Source organism: Schistocerca gregaria, chromosome 1, assembly GCF_023897955.1.
Source record: "Schistocerca gregaria isolate iqSchGreg1 chromosome 1, iqSchGreg1.2, whole genome shotgun sequence".
Taxonomy (NCBI): domain Eukaryota; kingdom Metazoa; phylum Arthropoda; class Insecta; order Orthoptera; family Acrididae; genus Schistocerca; species Schistocerca gregaria.
Window position 1 is genome coordinate 292,595,671 of NC_064920.1, and position 16,333 is coordinate 292,612,003.

A 16,333-nucleotide genomic window follows, 5' to 3' on the forward strand; every position below is an offset into this window, starting at 1 on the left:
ACACATCGAGTAAAAATAGTGGGTAAAACAAGTTCGTAAGCTCAAAGGAGGACATCAAATGATACTACACGTGACCTCCAGCCCCCGCCCCCTTGGATGGGTTCGGAGGCAAATTTAAATCTTAGAATGGAAACACCCATTTTTATTGCAAATCTGGATTCTCCATAAAAAAGTAATCAAATTTTGTCTGAAACGTTTTTGTAAAACATTGACAGATGGTGCTGAAATCGAGAAAAATTAAAATTGAGAAAGAACTCTCATTTATTTAGAATTCTCCGAGAAAGACGCATCGAATCCATATAAAATGTGCACCAATTTCTTCGTTACGCCAAATTAAGCTATTTTTGTACAAAATATACTGTATCCTGCTCTTAGCGTTACCCAGGAGCAACGACATGGACGTAGTAGAATGATGTTCCCATGCGGTGCTTCATTCGTGTGCGTCCCCTTGCCTCTCACAATTTGGGGTGATTTATTAATGTGAGTCTCCTTGCCTCTCACAATTTGGGGTGTTTAATTAATTAAATTAGCCACGAAGAAATTGTTCAAAATTATCCCCATTTGTTTCAGTCGTGTGCCAAAATTGTCCACAGTTTTGAGCAGCATATCCCGTACTATGGCTGCACAAGCTCTTCAAATGCGTTGCTCCATATCGTTTCTGGTTGTGGGTTTTCTTTCATAAACAATATTTTTTTAAATAACCCCGCAAGAAAGAATCAGGAGATGTTAGGTCTGGTGAACATGGAGGCCACTGAATTGGTCCGCCGCGTCCTATCCACCGACCAGGATACCGTAAATTTAAAACGTTCCGCACATTTTTAGCACAAGGGGAAACTGCTCCGTCCTGTTGGAACCACATTTGTTGCCTAGTTTCTAAATCAACATCTTCCCTTGTTAGCTCCACGCGGAGAAGTTGTAAATAAGATTCCGCAGTAACATTTCGGTTAAAAAAAAATACATCCTACCAAGTAACTGTTGAAAATTCCACATTTGACCATTAACGACCATTTGTGTTGATTGTCATTGGGTCTGTGCCAGTGTGGATTGACAGGGGACCAATAATGACAATCATAACGATTTCGTTCGCCATTGTTTTTGAATGTGGCTTCATCGGTGAACGTAACGTATCAAAAAAAATCATTGTCACCTCTTATCATTTCCCAGGCCCATTGGTAGAAATGCACGCGTATTTCCATATATTTTGGCGTTAATGCCTGTGTCATTATGATATGATACACATGATATTTATGTGCCTTGAAAATCCTCATAACAATTGGTTACGGTATTCCAGTTTGTCTCGTGAATCGCACGACTACTAATTTCGAGATCCAGTAGAAACACAGGCGAGAACGATAAGGTACGAGCGTCATTTTCACTGTATTCGCGATGAAGAAGTGGGCGGTGCATCTATCCATTTCGAGCTCGTTGAGTGCTATTGCGAATAATGTTTTCGATTGGATGTCGTCTGTTTGGGAAATAATCCGCATACAATTGCGCAGCTGTAGCGTAATTGTTATGGCATTCACCTAAAATTAACATCATATCAACAATCTCTGTAGTAGGATAGTGAGCCATGTTCCGCTAAAGAATAATTTATTTTCGTCAGTTTATTTTTACGGTACACAATCTGAAAGTGAAGTGACGTCTGACAGCATTGCACCGACGTTTATACTAAGCCACAGTTTTGGTCACGGTAGCGCCACAGTCCGGTGAGTAATGCAATTGTGAAGAGTTCCCTAACAAGATTTTAAAACCATTTCGCCTCCCTCCATCAAAAACTGTGGCTGGTAGGATACATTTTGTAAAAAAAAATGCTTAGTTTGGCGTAATGAAAGAATTGTTGTACATTTTGTATCGATTTGATGCGTCCTTCTCGGATTATTCTAAATAAATCGGAGTTCTTCCCCATTTTAATTTTTCTCGATTTCAGTGCCATCTGTCAATGGTTTAAAAAAATGTTTCAGACAGAATCTGCAATAAAAAATGGGGGTTTCCATTTAAGATTTAAAAGTTGCCCCTCCCCCCACCCCCGCCACACCCAAGGGGTGGGGGTTACGTGTAGTATCATTTGACGTCCCCCTTTGAGCTTACGAACTAGTCTTACCCACTATTTTTACCCGATGTATAGTTTTCGAGATAATCTCAGCCGAAACTGCAGATGGACTATCCTGTTTTAAAAGTAGCCCGTTCTCTAATTTGCGGGCCAAAGCAACTGGCATAGGCGTGGGTATTCAAATACAGAGATATGAAAATAGGCAGAATACGGCGCTGCGATCGGCAACGCCTAAATGAAACAACAAGTGTCTGCCGCAATTGTTAGATCGGTTACCTCTGCTTCAATGGCATATTATCAAGATTTAAGTGAGTTTGGACGTGTTGTAATAGGCTGAGCACGAGCGATGGGACACAGCATCTCCGAGGTAGCGATGAAGTGGGGATTTCCCCGTACGACCATTTCACGAGTGTACCGTGAATACTAGGTATAAAATCTTCGACATCGCTGCGGCTGGAAAAAGATACTGCAAGAGGGGGCCAACGACGACTGAAGAGAATCGTTTAACGTGACAGAAATGCAATCCTTCTACAAATTACTGCAGATTTCAGTGCTGGGCCATCAACGTGCCAACGGCACGACACAAAGCTTTACGCTTCGCCTGGGCCCGTCAACACCAATACTGGACTGTTGAAGACAGGGCCGGCCGCGGTGGTCTAGCGGTTCTAAGCGCTCAGTCCGGAACAGCGCGACTGTTACGGTCGCAGGTTCGAATCCTGCCTCGTGCATGGATGTGTGTGATGTCCTTAGGTTAGTTAGGTTTAAGTAATTCTAAGTTCTAGGGCACTGATGACCACAGCTGTTAAGTCCCATAGTGCTCTGAGCCATTTTTGTTGATGACTGGAAACATGTTTCCTGGTCGGACGAGTCTCGTTTCAAAATGTATCGAGCGAATGGACGTGTACGGGTATGGAGACAACCTCTTGAACCCATGGACCCTGCACGTCAGCAGGGGACTGCTCAAGATGGTGGAGGCTCTGTAAAGTTGTGGGGCTTGTGCAGTTAGAGTGATATGGGACACCTGATATGTTTAGATACGACTCTGACAGATGATACATGCGTAAGCATCCTGTATGATCATGTTCATCGTGCATTCCGACGGATATCGTCAATTCCAGCAGGCCAACGCTACACCCCACACATCCAGAATTGCTACAGAGTGGCTCCAGGAACACTCTTCTGAGTTTAATCACTTCCACTGACCACCGCACTCACCAGACGTGAACATCATTGAGCATATCTGGGATGCCTTGCAACGTGCTGTTCAGAAGAGATCTCCACTCCCTTGTACTCTTACGGATTTATGGACAGCCCTGCAGGATTCATGGTGTCCAACCTCCGCCGGCCTCTGTGGCCTAGCGGTTGTAGGCGGTTCAGTCCAGAATCGCGCTGCTGCTGCTACGGTCGCAGATTCGAATCCTGTCTCGGGCATGGATTTGTGTAATGTCTTTAGGTTAGTTAGGTTTAAGTAGTTCTAACTCTAGGGAACTGATGACCTTAGATGTTAAGTCCCATAGTGCTTAGAGCCATTTGAACCCTTTTTGTCCATCCTCTCCAACACTACTTCAGACATTAGTCAAGCCATGTCACGTCGTGTTGCGGTACTTCTGCGTGCTCGTGGGTGTCCTACACGATATTAGGCAGGTGTAGCAGTTTCTTTGGCTTTTCAATTTATGTATGTATTAATTTCCATAAACTTTTTTCCTCCATATCACTATAATATTTTTTCCAGGTATCAAACATGAATTCTGAATGTAACAAAATCCCTCCATATGAAAACTATATACGTATAGGGAAAGACAGATTGCTACATACTGTAAAAGACATATCAAGTTGCAGACAGGCACAATTAAAAGACAAAAGACACATAGCTTTCGGCCACAGCCTTCGTTGGTAAAACACACACACACACACACACACACACACACACACACACACACACACACACAAGCAAGCGCACCTCACGCACACACGACCGCCAACTGCAGCATCTAGGCCTGGAATTTTACGTATATAATGTTTTCCGGACGATTCCTAGTGGATTTTGAAAGTTGGTTGGCCAAAATACGTGTGACAGAGTTGGGAACACTGGTTTAAGCATCACCGGGCTCAACAGCGAGTTTCGCTGTTATATATTTTGAGCACTCGGTTAACATGAGATTTCTTAATTGAAGTCTACACATGCGGCTGCTTGAGAACAGTCATTCGAAGCAAGCAGTCGAATCCGAGTTAAGTAAAGTACGCAAAATATAACTTGGCCCCTACCTGCGCAGAGTGAAGTCTGGAAGGTAGGAGACGAGATTCTGGAAGAAGTAAAGCTGTGAGGACAGGGCGTGACTTGTGCTAGGGTAGCTCTATTGGAGCCGGCACGGTAGCTTAGAGTGTTCGGTCAGAGGGTTAGCAGCCCTCTGTAATAAAAAAACTGAGTTAATCGATCAACAACGAACTTCAACGGACGTCTTACGACGTCGGCCCTTAGCAGATGCAACGAACAAAAGTGAACAAAATGAGACTGAAAAAAAAAATTGGTAAAGCACTTGTCCGCAAAAGGCAAAGGTCCCGACTTCGAATCTCGGTCTGGCACACAGTTTTAATCTGCCAGGAAGTTTCAACTTTATGGGTGCCTGTTGATTTTCTTGTACAATGAATCACAAATACACAATATTTTAGATTCGAAATTATTATTTCGAAACCTCTTTTTTGGTAGAGGACCAACATCACACTTCAACAACAAAACAACTGAACTCTATATCTCTTACTCTGCGTATTTCAAAATGTCATTTGTTTTGAAAATAAAAATAACAAAAAGAACAATTATTTACAGAACTGTAGCTCATGACTATAAACAAAACCAGTGGCGACCAGTGAAACAGTTCAACAGCTACAGCATACTCGCAAGTAGAACTTATAAGCTATCTGCAAACGATCGCACTGACAGGTTATAATAGTACAACCAATAATTCGACAAGTCCACCGTTTATTTATAAAAGCACAATGGGCTACATGGATACACTGAAACTGGAATTCATTTTCGCCTGACTTGCAAGACCTTTCTTTTCCTTTTGTTGCTATGTTAAAATTAATTTCTTTCGCCAAAACACAGCGGGGTTTACATAATTTCACCTCACTAACATGCACGTGTAACTGCAGTGGAGACAAACTCGTGAATCAGACTGTTACTGAACAAACAACTGAGAACAAGTCAGGCCAATAGCTTATGAAAAGCTCTTGGTCGATATAAAAATAAAGTGTAATTTCTTCAGTTATGTTGTTGCAAGTCCACGTTCATCTCATTTTACCACCTATCGATGGCCCTTAAAACAATTACATAGTTTGTGATTACATACAGATCACTGTCGATAAGGAAACTCACATGTTATGTATATGGCAAAACTCCTGCTGTCATTTTTTATAAACTCGTTTCGATATCTGAAACCGATTATGAGATATGCGGTGTGTTATGAATATTTCACTTTCACTCTATTATTTATGCGAGTGTGCAGAAATGAGTGCACTACTTAAAATCCTTTGTCTCGATATTGACTGCAGGTATAGATCTCATCTCAGATTTAAAGAAAAGTTCAGTATGTTAGCTACATTTTGTACACAGCAATATACGACCTAACATGCACCAAACACGAACTCGTAGTGGCCCTTTTTTTCAATTCATGTTTTTCGTTTTTCAGGCAGTAGCTTGCTTACAGTCGAATATCAGAATAACTATGACTATAAACGAATTTATAAGCAGTTTATCATGAAGATGGCGAATGAGGCTATGAGATGTGAGAGAACTGAATTTTTTTATCAAATAGTTTCTGTCTTTGAAGTCTCAAGCTCTCAAAAAATTTGAAATTTTATTCAAATTTTGAGACATAATTTTGTTACTAAAATTCCGTAATTAGTTGCAAGAAAGCATGAAACATTCTAATAATGACATTCCAGTCAACTGTGCACACTGAATTTCACTCCAATGAGCATTATATAACGGTAATTAAGAATCAATCAGCAATCGAGAAGAGGAGAAATAATTACGAAGGATGTGAGCTAACAAAAGTAAATTTTGAAAACTTTTATTGTCCAGATGTTCTGATCACTAGTATGAATAAATGATAACAAAAAGAATTAGATTTAGTTAATAAAAGATGTGAATACGTTTTGCAGTACTTGCCTGGAACTTCGGTTGATGAGTCTTTATTGCATTCAGCTTTGTAGTCTGACAAGACGTCTAGACATTTTCGGAAACCACACGCTAAACCTAAGACGAAGGAGTCCACGAAGAACTGTGAAATAAATAAATTGTCTTAGTGTCATGTCATTTGTGTTGTATTTTCATGTAACAGAGTCATAACACAGATAACATGAAGTATGAATACCCAGAAATATGATCCTGAAGTTCAAGATCCTGTTGCCTTTTTTTACGAATTTGCCTGCCTTTAACAAAATGTCGTCATCAGAGATGTTACAACTGAATATTTTCCTGTTACAAAAGGTGTAAAACTGCCAAAGTTCTCGTTAAACGAGATAACTGCTGCAGAAAATGATCAAGGTTTTATTGTAGAGGTGTAAAGTGATTTTGAATAAATAATTTCTGTAGCAATGTGTTTGTGCATACGCTAGCTATTTCAAAATCAAAGCGTTTTAACAACTTCAACAGTCTTAACGCTTACTAAAGGACATCAATAGACTGTTTTACGCCTTTTGGACTTCCTTGTAGTTCGTTTAAATATGTAATTTTCACGTACACCTACAGGATGAGGTAATACGTGTTACAGTGCCACAAACTTTTTTTCACGCTGTGTACCGAATGATCACTAAGTCATATCGCCCCCATGTATTACATAGATGTTAATGAATTGTTAAAAGTGCTGATATACATGTAAATCACGGCTGATGAGTTCACTTACACCATGGAACAATGGATCGTAATGAGCACGTGAGCTCACGAACGATCTCACACAGGAAAATCAATGAGATATATTCAATATGGTTTATTTGTAAGGTTTCAGAAACCTTTCCCACCAAAACCAACAAACGATATTACAATGGGAGAAATAGCTCTTTGCAGCTGGTTGCATGAAGACATGTCTCACTTAGGACTACTACCAACACTATTGGAACATGGGCAAATACTGCAAGGACCGCCAAAAGTTGATAAAAAACGCCCGTTCGTAAGCGGTCACAGGAATTGGGAGTTTCATACTCCACATTACAAAAACATACAAAGAACTATTTGATACCTTTGTTTATAAAGGAATTGAGTGATAATGATATGCAGAAACCTCGTTAGGCTTTTGGGTGGATGCTCATTGTTTTTACAGCTCTTCCTTCAAGCGGGTAACTGTTTCTCTAGCACGAGTGTGCAAGATATCGCAGTGAAAATGAGAAAACTTTTTTTCTGGACTGAAGAAAACTCACATTTCTTACGAATAAGTTAAACACAGCCCACCACGTGTCATGATCCGGGCTGCACTATCTGTAACCCACTTGGTAGGTCCATATTTCTTTGCTGTGGGACACATTGCTTATCACACCGTGTTACATGACTGATTAATTCCATATGTGCTATATCGGGGACTGGGGGACTGCTAAGTCGTGCATGGCTCGCCAAGGATAGGGCACCAGCCCATTTTACTGGTTCCATTAAACAATATCCCAGTTAGGTAACTCCTGATAAATGGATTGGCGTGAATCTTTCTCTCCATTTGCCTGCACCTTTGGAGTGGCCACCCCGAGGTCCTCATACGTCATCTTGCTGCCGCTTTTCATGCGGCAGCTGACGAACTTAAGAATGCTGATTGACTGTGCATTACTGCTATCACGCCAGCAATGTTGAGAACAAGTTCAAATGAAAACGATAGTGTACACACAGACACTCAGAAACAAATAACAAAGAATAGTCACATTGCCTCAAAGTTGTTCTCTGCCGTTATCTCTCATTAATACCATGCGATCATCTACGAATGTGTAGACACGCGATAGGGCGTAATGGGACTTCGTAATCGCTCTACAGTGAAAAGCTTTTTGTAGAAGATTAGAAGGGAGACGAAAATTTAATAGTAATGGGGGACTGGAATTCGAGTGTAGGAAAAGGGAGAGAAGGAAACATAGTAGGTGAATATGGATTGGGGATAAGAAATGAAAGAGGAAGCCGCCTAGTAGAATTTTGCACAGAGCACAACTTAATCATAGCTAACACTTGGTTTAAGAATCATGAAAGAAGGTTGTATACGTGGAAGAACCCTGGAGATACTAAAAGGTATCAGATAGATTATATAATGGTAAGACAGAGATTTAGGAACCAGGTTTTAAGTTGTAAGACATTTCCAGGGGCAGATGTGGACTCTGACCACAATCTATTGGTTATGACCTGTAGATTAAAACTGAAGAAACTGCAAAAATGTGGGAAATTAAGGAGATGGGACCTGGATAAACTGAAAGAACCAGAGGTTGTAGAGAGTTTCAGGGAGAGCATAAGGGAACAATTGACAGGAATGGAGGAAAGAAAAACAGTAGAAGAAGAATGGGGAGCTCTGAGGGATGTAGTAGTGAAGGCAGCAGAGGATAAAGTAGGTACAAAGACGAGGGCTGCTAGAAATCCTTGGGTAACAGAAGAAATATTGAATCTAATTGATGAAAGGAGAAAATATAAAAATGCAGTAAATGAAGCAGGCAAAAAGGAATACAAACGTCTCAAAAATGAGATCGACAGGAAGTGCAAAATGGCTAAACAGGGATGGCTAGAGGACAAATGTAAGGATGTAGAAGCTTATCTCACTAGGGGTAAGATAGATACTGCCTACAGGAAAATTAAAGAGACCTTTGGAGAGAAGAGAACCACGTGTATGAATATCAAGAGCTCAGATGGCAGCCCAGTTCTAAGCAAAGAAGGGAAGGCAGAAAGGTGGAAGGAATATATAGAAGGTTTATACAAGGGCGATGTACTTGAGGACAATATTATGGAAATAGAAGAGGATGTAGATGAAGACGAAATGGGAGATACGATACTGCGTGAAGAGTTTGACAGAGCACTGAAAGACCTGAGTCGAAACAAGGCCCCCGGAGTAGACAACATTCCATTAGAACTACTGACGGCCTTGGGAGAGCCAGTCATGACAAAACTCTACCAGCTGGTGAACAAGATGTATGAGACAGGCGAAATACCCTCAGACTTCAAGAAGAATATAATAATTCCAATCCCAAAGAAAGCAGGTGCTGACAGATGTGAAAATTACCGAACTATCAGTTTAATAAGCCACGGCTGCAAAATACTAACGCGAATTCTTTACAGACGAATGGAAAAACTGGTAGATGCAGACCTCGGGGAGGATCAGTTTGGATTCCGTCGAAATGTTGGAACACGTGAGGCAATACTGACCTTACGACTTATCTTAGAAGAAAGATTAAGAAAAGGCAAACCTACGTTTCTAGCATTTGTAGACTTAGAGAAAGCTTTTGACAATGTTGACTGGAATACTCTTTTTCAAATTCTAAAGGTGGCAGGGGTAAAATACAGGGAGCGAAAGGCTATTTATAATTTGTACAGAAACCAGATGGCAGTAATAAGAGTCGAGGGGCATGAAAGGGAAGCAGTGGTTGGGAAAGGAGTGAGACAGGGTTGTAGCCTCTCCCCGATGTTATTCAATCTGTATATTGAGCAAGCAGTAAAGGAAATAAAAGAAAAATTTGGAGTAGGTATTAAAATTCATGGAGACGAAGTAAAAACTTTGAGGTTCGCCGATGACATTGTAATTCTGTCAGAGACGGCAAAGGACTTGGAAGAGCAGTTGAACGGAATGGACAGTGTCTTGAAAGGAGGATATAAGATGAACATTAACAAAAGCAAAACGAGGATAATGGAATGTAGTCAAATTAAATCGGGTGATGCTGAGGGAATTAGATTAGGAAATGAGACACTTAAAGTAGTAAAGGAGTTTTGCTATTTAGGAAGTAAAATAACTGATGATGGTCGAAGTAGAGAGGATATAAAATGTAGACTGGCAATGGCAAGGAAAGCGTTTCTGAAGAAGAGAAATTTGTTAACATCGAATATAGATTTATGTATCAGGAAGTCGTTTCTGAAAGTATTTGTTTGGAGTGTAGCCATGTATGGAAGTGAAACATGGACGATAACTAGTTTGGACAAGAAGAGAATAGAAGCTTTTGAAATGTGGTGCTACAGAAGAATACTGAAGATAAGGTGGATAGATCACGTAACTAATGAGGAGGTATTGAATAGGATTGGGGAGAAGAGAAGTTTGTGGCACAACTTGACTAGAAGAAGGGATCGGTTGGTAGGACATGTTTTGAGGCATCAAGGGATCACAAATTTAGCATTGGAGGGCAGCGTGGAGGGTAAAAATCGTAGAGGGAGACCGAGAGATGAGTACACTAAGCAGATTCAGAAGGATGTAGGTTGCAGTAGGTACTGGGAGATGAAGCAGCTTGCACAGGATAGAGTAGCATGGAGAGCTGCATCAAACCAGTCTCAGGACTGAAGACAACAACAACAACAACATAGGACTGTTACTATCTACCACTTGTTCTCACTTTAAATTGCTATTCTTAGGTGCCGTACTTATCTAAATATCATTAACACATTTGATAATTAAAGTTTAATAGTAAGTTTCATACAGGAACCACAGCTATTATAACAATAAATTCCAGAGAGCCCAGTTCCTCGGGAAACAGCTAATTTCTATCTAGCATTCAAGAACGAAAGATGTTAAACAGTTGATACCTTATGCTGCTGGTGACATTCCGCTGCGTCCTGCTGTTGGAAATTGGTTATCGTCGGTCGAAGCCAATTGGGTGACGTCATTGGACAGTAACCTAAAGAGCCTCACACACGAGTGACAAATCTGAGTACGGGCGATCGATCGCTTCGTAGATCGCACGTGTGTGAACAAATCGCAGCGATCGGTGATCGCTGGACGCGTGGAAGTCCCAGACAATCGAATGAATCGCATGCGATTCATGCAACGCAATATGCATACCAGAATTACTGAAGAATGGGATACAGCCCATCGGCATTGACCAATGACGTCATAAGTTACCAGAGTTGATATATTGAACAGATTTGGTAGCAAAGGCAAATGTTGAGAAACAAAGGAATGCAGGACAGTAAAAACAGCTCAACTGAAAAATGGGATGCTAGTCAAAAAAGAAAGGAAAAAAAACGGACTTCAGTAACGTTAGCATGGAATTCCTCAGTTGACATGTATGAGTTGTATCTCGAACTTCAGTCGATTTATATTAGTTAACTGCAGTACAGGATACAAATTTAGCGTATGTCGACTTTTCCGCCTTCGCTAGCGCTATTATAGTACCCCATTCTTCGGTTGACCCGTGTAGGTCAATTGAAGTACGAGATACAAATTTTACAAGTGTTTCTTTTTTCGCTTCCCTTCTTCAGCTAATACTAGTACTACCGAAGGCGAAAAGACCGGCATACGTAAAATTTGTTTCCCATACTTCAGCTGATCTATATAGGTCAACTGAAGAATAGGATAGTAATGCTAGCGAAGACGAAAAAGCCGACGTACGTAACATTGGAATCCTGTACCTCAGCTGAACTACACGAAGGCGAAAAAAGCGACATACATAAAATTTGGATCCAATACTTTAGTTGACCTATATAGGCCAGCTACACTAACGGCTTTTTTTTTGTCTTCGACTGAAACTTGTCATAGTAGTACTAGCGACAGCGAAAAAACCCACGACAGTAAAATTTGTATCCCGTATTTCAGCTGACCTATGTAGGTCAAGTGCAGAATAGATACTGGTGTTAGCGAAGGCGAAAAATAGTGGCATAGATAAGATTTGTACCCCGACCTTCAGTTTATCTATATAGTTCAACTTGAAGAACACGATGAGGTACACGGTGCCAATGTTACGTATATCGTTTTCTTTCGTATTTGCTAGCACTAGTGTCCTATTCTTCAGTCGATCTACATAGATCAACTGAAGCACAGAATAAAAATTTTTCGTATGTCGGTCTTTCCGCCTTTGATAGTACTAGTATCAACTGAAAAATATCGTAGTAATACTAGTGTTAGCGAAGGCGAGAAAAAGTAACAACTGTTAAATTTGTATTCCGTACTGCAGTGGACGAATACTTCTTCAAATCTTCCATATTCATAGGATTAGATAAACCCATACCTACAAACAAAGATCTAAAAGAAAAAATTTTCCAGAATTAAAAATAATTCTTCCAAAACATCTCAAAGTCATTAAGAATGAAAACAAATACCGAGTGATTTGGACTGAACAAGTGACTGAAATGAATACAAGCGACAAAAATCGTACGCAATGTCTTGCCCTGTCTTATTCACCTCAATTTACAGTGATGACGCCTCACCATTTCAATTTACAATGATGACACGTCGCCATAGAAGATAACCTATTTCCTATCTATGGCTTGAAAATAAAGACATTAATATCTACGAGTAAATTATTATGTCATTGGTCAAAGCCCACGGGCTATATCCCATTCTTCAGTTGACCTTGTCTGCCTGACTCATTAGCAGCGACGTGTGGCAACATGGCTGTGGCGTGTTCTTTAGTGATTTTGCCGTTTTGTTTCGTTTCGCTTTATCCACTTTGAGTAAGAAGTTGAAATTTATAGTTATTCAATGTCCAAGAAAGGTTGGCATTTATATTAAGAAATACCGTCCGATTTTGCAATGCTTGCCATTTTGAAACTTGTGAATTAGAAGTAGAATTAATGGGAAGTTCATAGCGATAGCCTCGATACTAAGGGCTCCATGGTATGATTAAGAGTTAATTATGAAATAATTACACTCATTATTGAAGTTTTTAATTACTAAACAGAATGATCTATGTACCTACTGTAATGTTAAGAGGGCATTTTAGCTTAAATGTTCAGGGTAAGTCATTTATGCAGCTATACTCAAGTCCCTTGTCATTTCCTACAGCCTAATTCTCCTTCATACAACTTATAAAAAGAGTTATGCTAGGTAACTAGCAGCGCTGCTATTGACAACATATCTCTATAGACACATCTGGCAAATTGTGTAAATACTTGCTGTTATACTATAAGACTAATGAATAAAAAAGAAACTCTAATAAACGAAAAACGAATTGAATTGGCACACTGAAAAGATGTACCCAACAGATTTGGCGTCAGTGAAAAATATAATATATTCGGTACAGTAAAATATAGTTCTCAAGAAAATCATTTCAAAACAAATTTAATAAATTATAGTTCATGTTTATTTTAAATTTATGTTTTGCACGTATTCTTTGGAATACGGAAATCAACTGCAACTGCTACTAAACATGGCAGTTCACTTTCCATAGTAAAACTTCTCGCCACAGTGACGTTCATAATATCGATAGAAATGGCCTGACAAATGTCTCGTGTGTGACCGAGGTCAGCGACCGATTGCAGACGATATCGCACACGACGAATCGCTGAGATCCGGCGCTCGCGTGTTGTGCCCTCATGAGCACAACTTTTAAACTGCTGCGAGGGAAACAAAATAACATGTTGAATTCCCATCATTCATCGCACTAACCGTTACCAACAACAGCACGCAAAGAAAAATTCACCGACTGCGGAAATGGACTTTACTGATACCAAGTTTGTCCATAAAAACGTGCCAAATAAAACTGATGACTTAATCTAAAAATTCAGAGAGGAAATACGTTTAGAATGTCATCACCCTCTCATTATTTTCTTCAACAGGTAATTAAAAATAAAACATTAAATTTCCGATTAGCTCAAATGCGATGTGTGGAACAATCATAGATTATGGATTCAATAAAATATTACCAAACGCTACATACCTTATCTGACTTGTCCATTTATATAGTCTATCTTGTTAACAGATAACTGCTAGAATAAAAGATGAAACATCAAAAAAATTTTCGTTATTCGTTACTAGAAAATTTGAGAATGTTTTTGTCCAAAAGCCAAAGATATGCACTTCTACAGCGACAAAGATTTTCCAGCGATATCTATACTGGCTGTATGTTACAACCATGGAGATAAAAATAAAGAGAGATGGTGCTACTTACGCTGTAAGTTGTTTCGAAGCCGGCGCCACCATGTTACATGCCCCAAAAATTATCAGACTATTATTTACATGGTGATTGTTTGCGATTGCTTTTTGATCGTAATTTCTGCCGTGTGAACGTGACTGTAAGTAGTAAATTTTATTTACGGTAAAAAAGTAGTGTCAGGAGGACATTTTCAAACTTCTTCTGGTCTTAAATGCGTTTTTGATCCAGTAAAACGACTCATTTTTCCTCTAAATGTAACATGCATTTTGCTTACACATATCAAACAAGCAAGAAGAGAAGTGCGTGATGCAAAATGCATGACTTCGTAATCGCTTTAAGACCTATTTTACTGTATTTGCGCCAATAGCTGGTGATGTCAGAACTCCGAAAACAGTGCTTGTTCAAACTCCTGCGTACCTGATGATTCCTATGCTTTCCTTAACCTTCTGGGTTGCAGTCGACCAATGAGTTTCGATCGGTCTGTACACTATTAAGGATTAGTTATCCATTTCAGGCGATAGCGATATATTACGGACTATAAGAGTAATTGAAGCAGGGAATAATTATGAAATCAGAAAACATTGGAATACTTCCGTGGAAGAGTTTTGCACAACCAGTATAATTGTTTTCTTCGCGTTTGCTACGAGTTTCACAATCGATCTCGTGCTTCACTTCCCGCATATGACAAAAGAAAATTTAGTGCTTCGAAAATTTTCGTGCGCTTTGTATCTTTCCTGATCCTGCGGGAAATTGAGAAACATTTGCAATACTACTGACGAAAGCTGTTATCTTACATAAGTATGTATCTGTGTTATCAAAATAGACCACATAAGTGCTGAAAAGTCAGTATTTAAGTCCTGTTCAAGGAAATGTTCTGAAGCATTTGTAGTTTATGTCTCTTATCACTTTGGTTGGCAGCAAAAATGATGGTAGGGAATTTAGCACTTCAGATATCAAGTTGTAAAAATAGATATGTTCTAAAAATAGATTTAGTTTTAGATTGAGACGTAGGAACCATTCCACATTCTAATATTAGTACATATTTAATGATTACATGCATTGTTCACACTTAATATTTATTATTAGTACTGGCATGTCTATGCAAACGATGTCAATAATTTCTCCAGATGGGTCTGCATTGTTTACAACCCTTGACCGTACAAATTACATACATGTAAAGGTTTTGGCGAACATGATGCCCAATTTATTGATTTCTATTACATCTAATGGCACTCTTGTGCACGACAGTGGAATGTAGGAGTAAAATACAATTGAAATAAAGCAGAATTAATTTTCTGTTCATTTTGTCAAAGAGATTTTGGAAGTGATGCAGAAGAATTATGGTAGGTTCGTTTTTATAGTTGTTTGAAATATTCCATCTTGTTTTTCTGTAGAAATATGGAACATTCAGTGTAATGGGCTCACGCGAATGCACATCGAAATTATTTACCTTTGCAATATATTGTCACTTCGTGGTCGCCATATTGTAGTAGGCAAGATACGAAGTGACAGGATCTTGATCTGGTATGCCTACACAATTGGAGTCCAGTTGATATAGAGATCACTCATATTGTCACACAGTGAAAGTTTCTTGCAGAAAAAAAGCCAGCACAATACATATGATTAGCTTCCAGTAGAAAATACAGCGTTTATTGTTCACCGTCTACGAAATGTAGTTTAGTTCTCTTTCTGTAAACACTGTGGTGAAAAAGAGGAGATGAATGGTTAGCACAGTTTTTTTACAGACTTAAACTATGTTTATTGCGGATATAACTCCATCAACGCACCTCACTAATGTCAAATTAGAAGATGAAACGTAATAGACTAGCATGTTGTTTATGTGTCATCCTTATAGTTCATGTCACAACTAAAATACCTATTAACTTTCCGTTGATTATAATTAGTATAAAACTAATACAAATAAAATCGGAAGAAAATTTTTCTATGTGATTTGTGAGCTTTCTTTCTTAAATGACTGATTGATAAACGACTTTCTGGTAGCCATCCGAATTGACAGCTTCATTTTACGTATAACATTTCGATAACTTACCTGAAATAATTACATGGGACCCACATTGGATTCTCGTCTGTCATAAGAACGTGGCTGTTTACAGAACCAAAGCAGTAGTATTTCTTGTGATTGGAACTCAGATTCTTCTTCATCCGATTTACTGCTCAAATATGCTTCCATTGTGCTACGTTTTTTCCCTAAAATTATAATAAATCTTTCTATAGGACACCATACACAGGCTTCTT

At 39.3% G+C, this 16,333-nt stretch overlaps 1 protein-coding gene across 4 annotated transcripts in view; it reads right to left on the reverse strand.

Moving 5' to 3' along the window:
* LOC126341609 (uncharacterized) overlaps positions 1 to 14,058 on the reverse strand; it is a 142,661-nt gene extending 128,603 nt beyond the window's left edge. The window contains exons 1-2 of one of the 4 annotated variants that reach the window (XM_050001786.1): positions 13,862 to 14,058; positions 6,222 to 6,333 (exon numbers count right to left, since the gene is read on the reverse strand). In XM_050001786.1, coding sequence (XP_049857743.1) covers positions 6,222 to 6,333; positions 13,862 to 13,879 — 130 coding nt within the window. In that variant the 5' untranslated portion in view covers positions 13,880 to 14,058. The remainder of the gene's footprint in view (positions 1 to 6,221; positions 6,334 to 13,861) is intronic. The other 3 variants (XM_050001788.1, XM_050001787.1, XM_050001789.1) reach the window with 3 other exon arrangements.
* Positions 14,059 to 16,333: the final 2,275 nt, after the last annotated feature.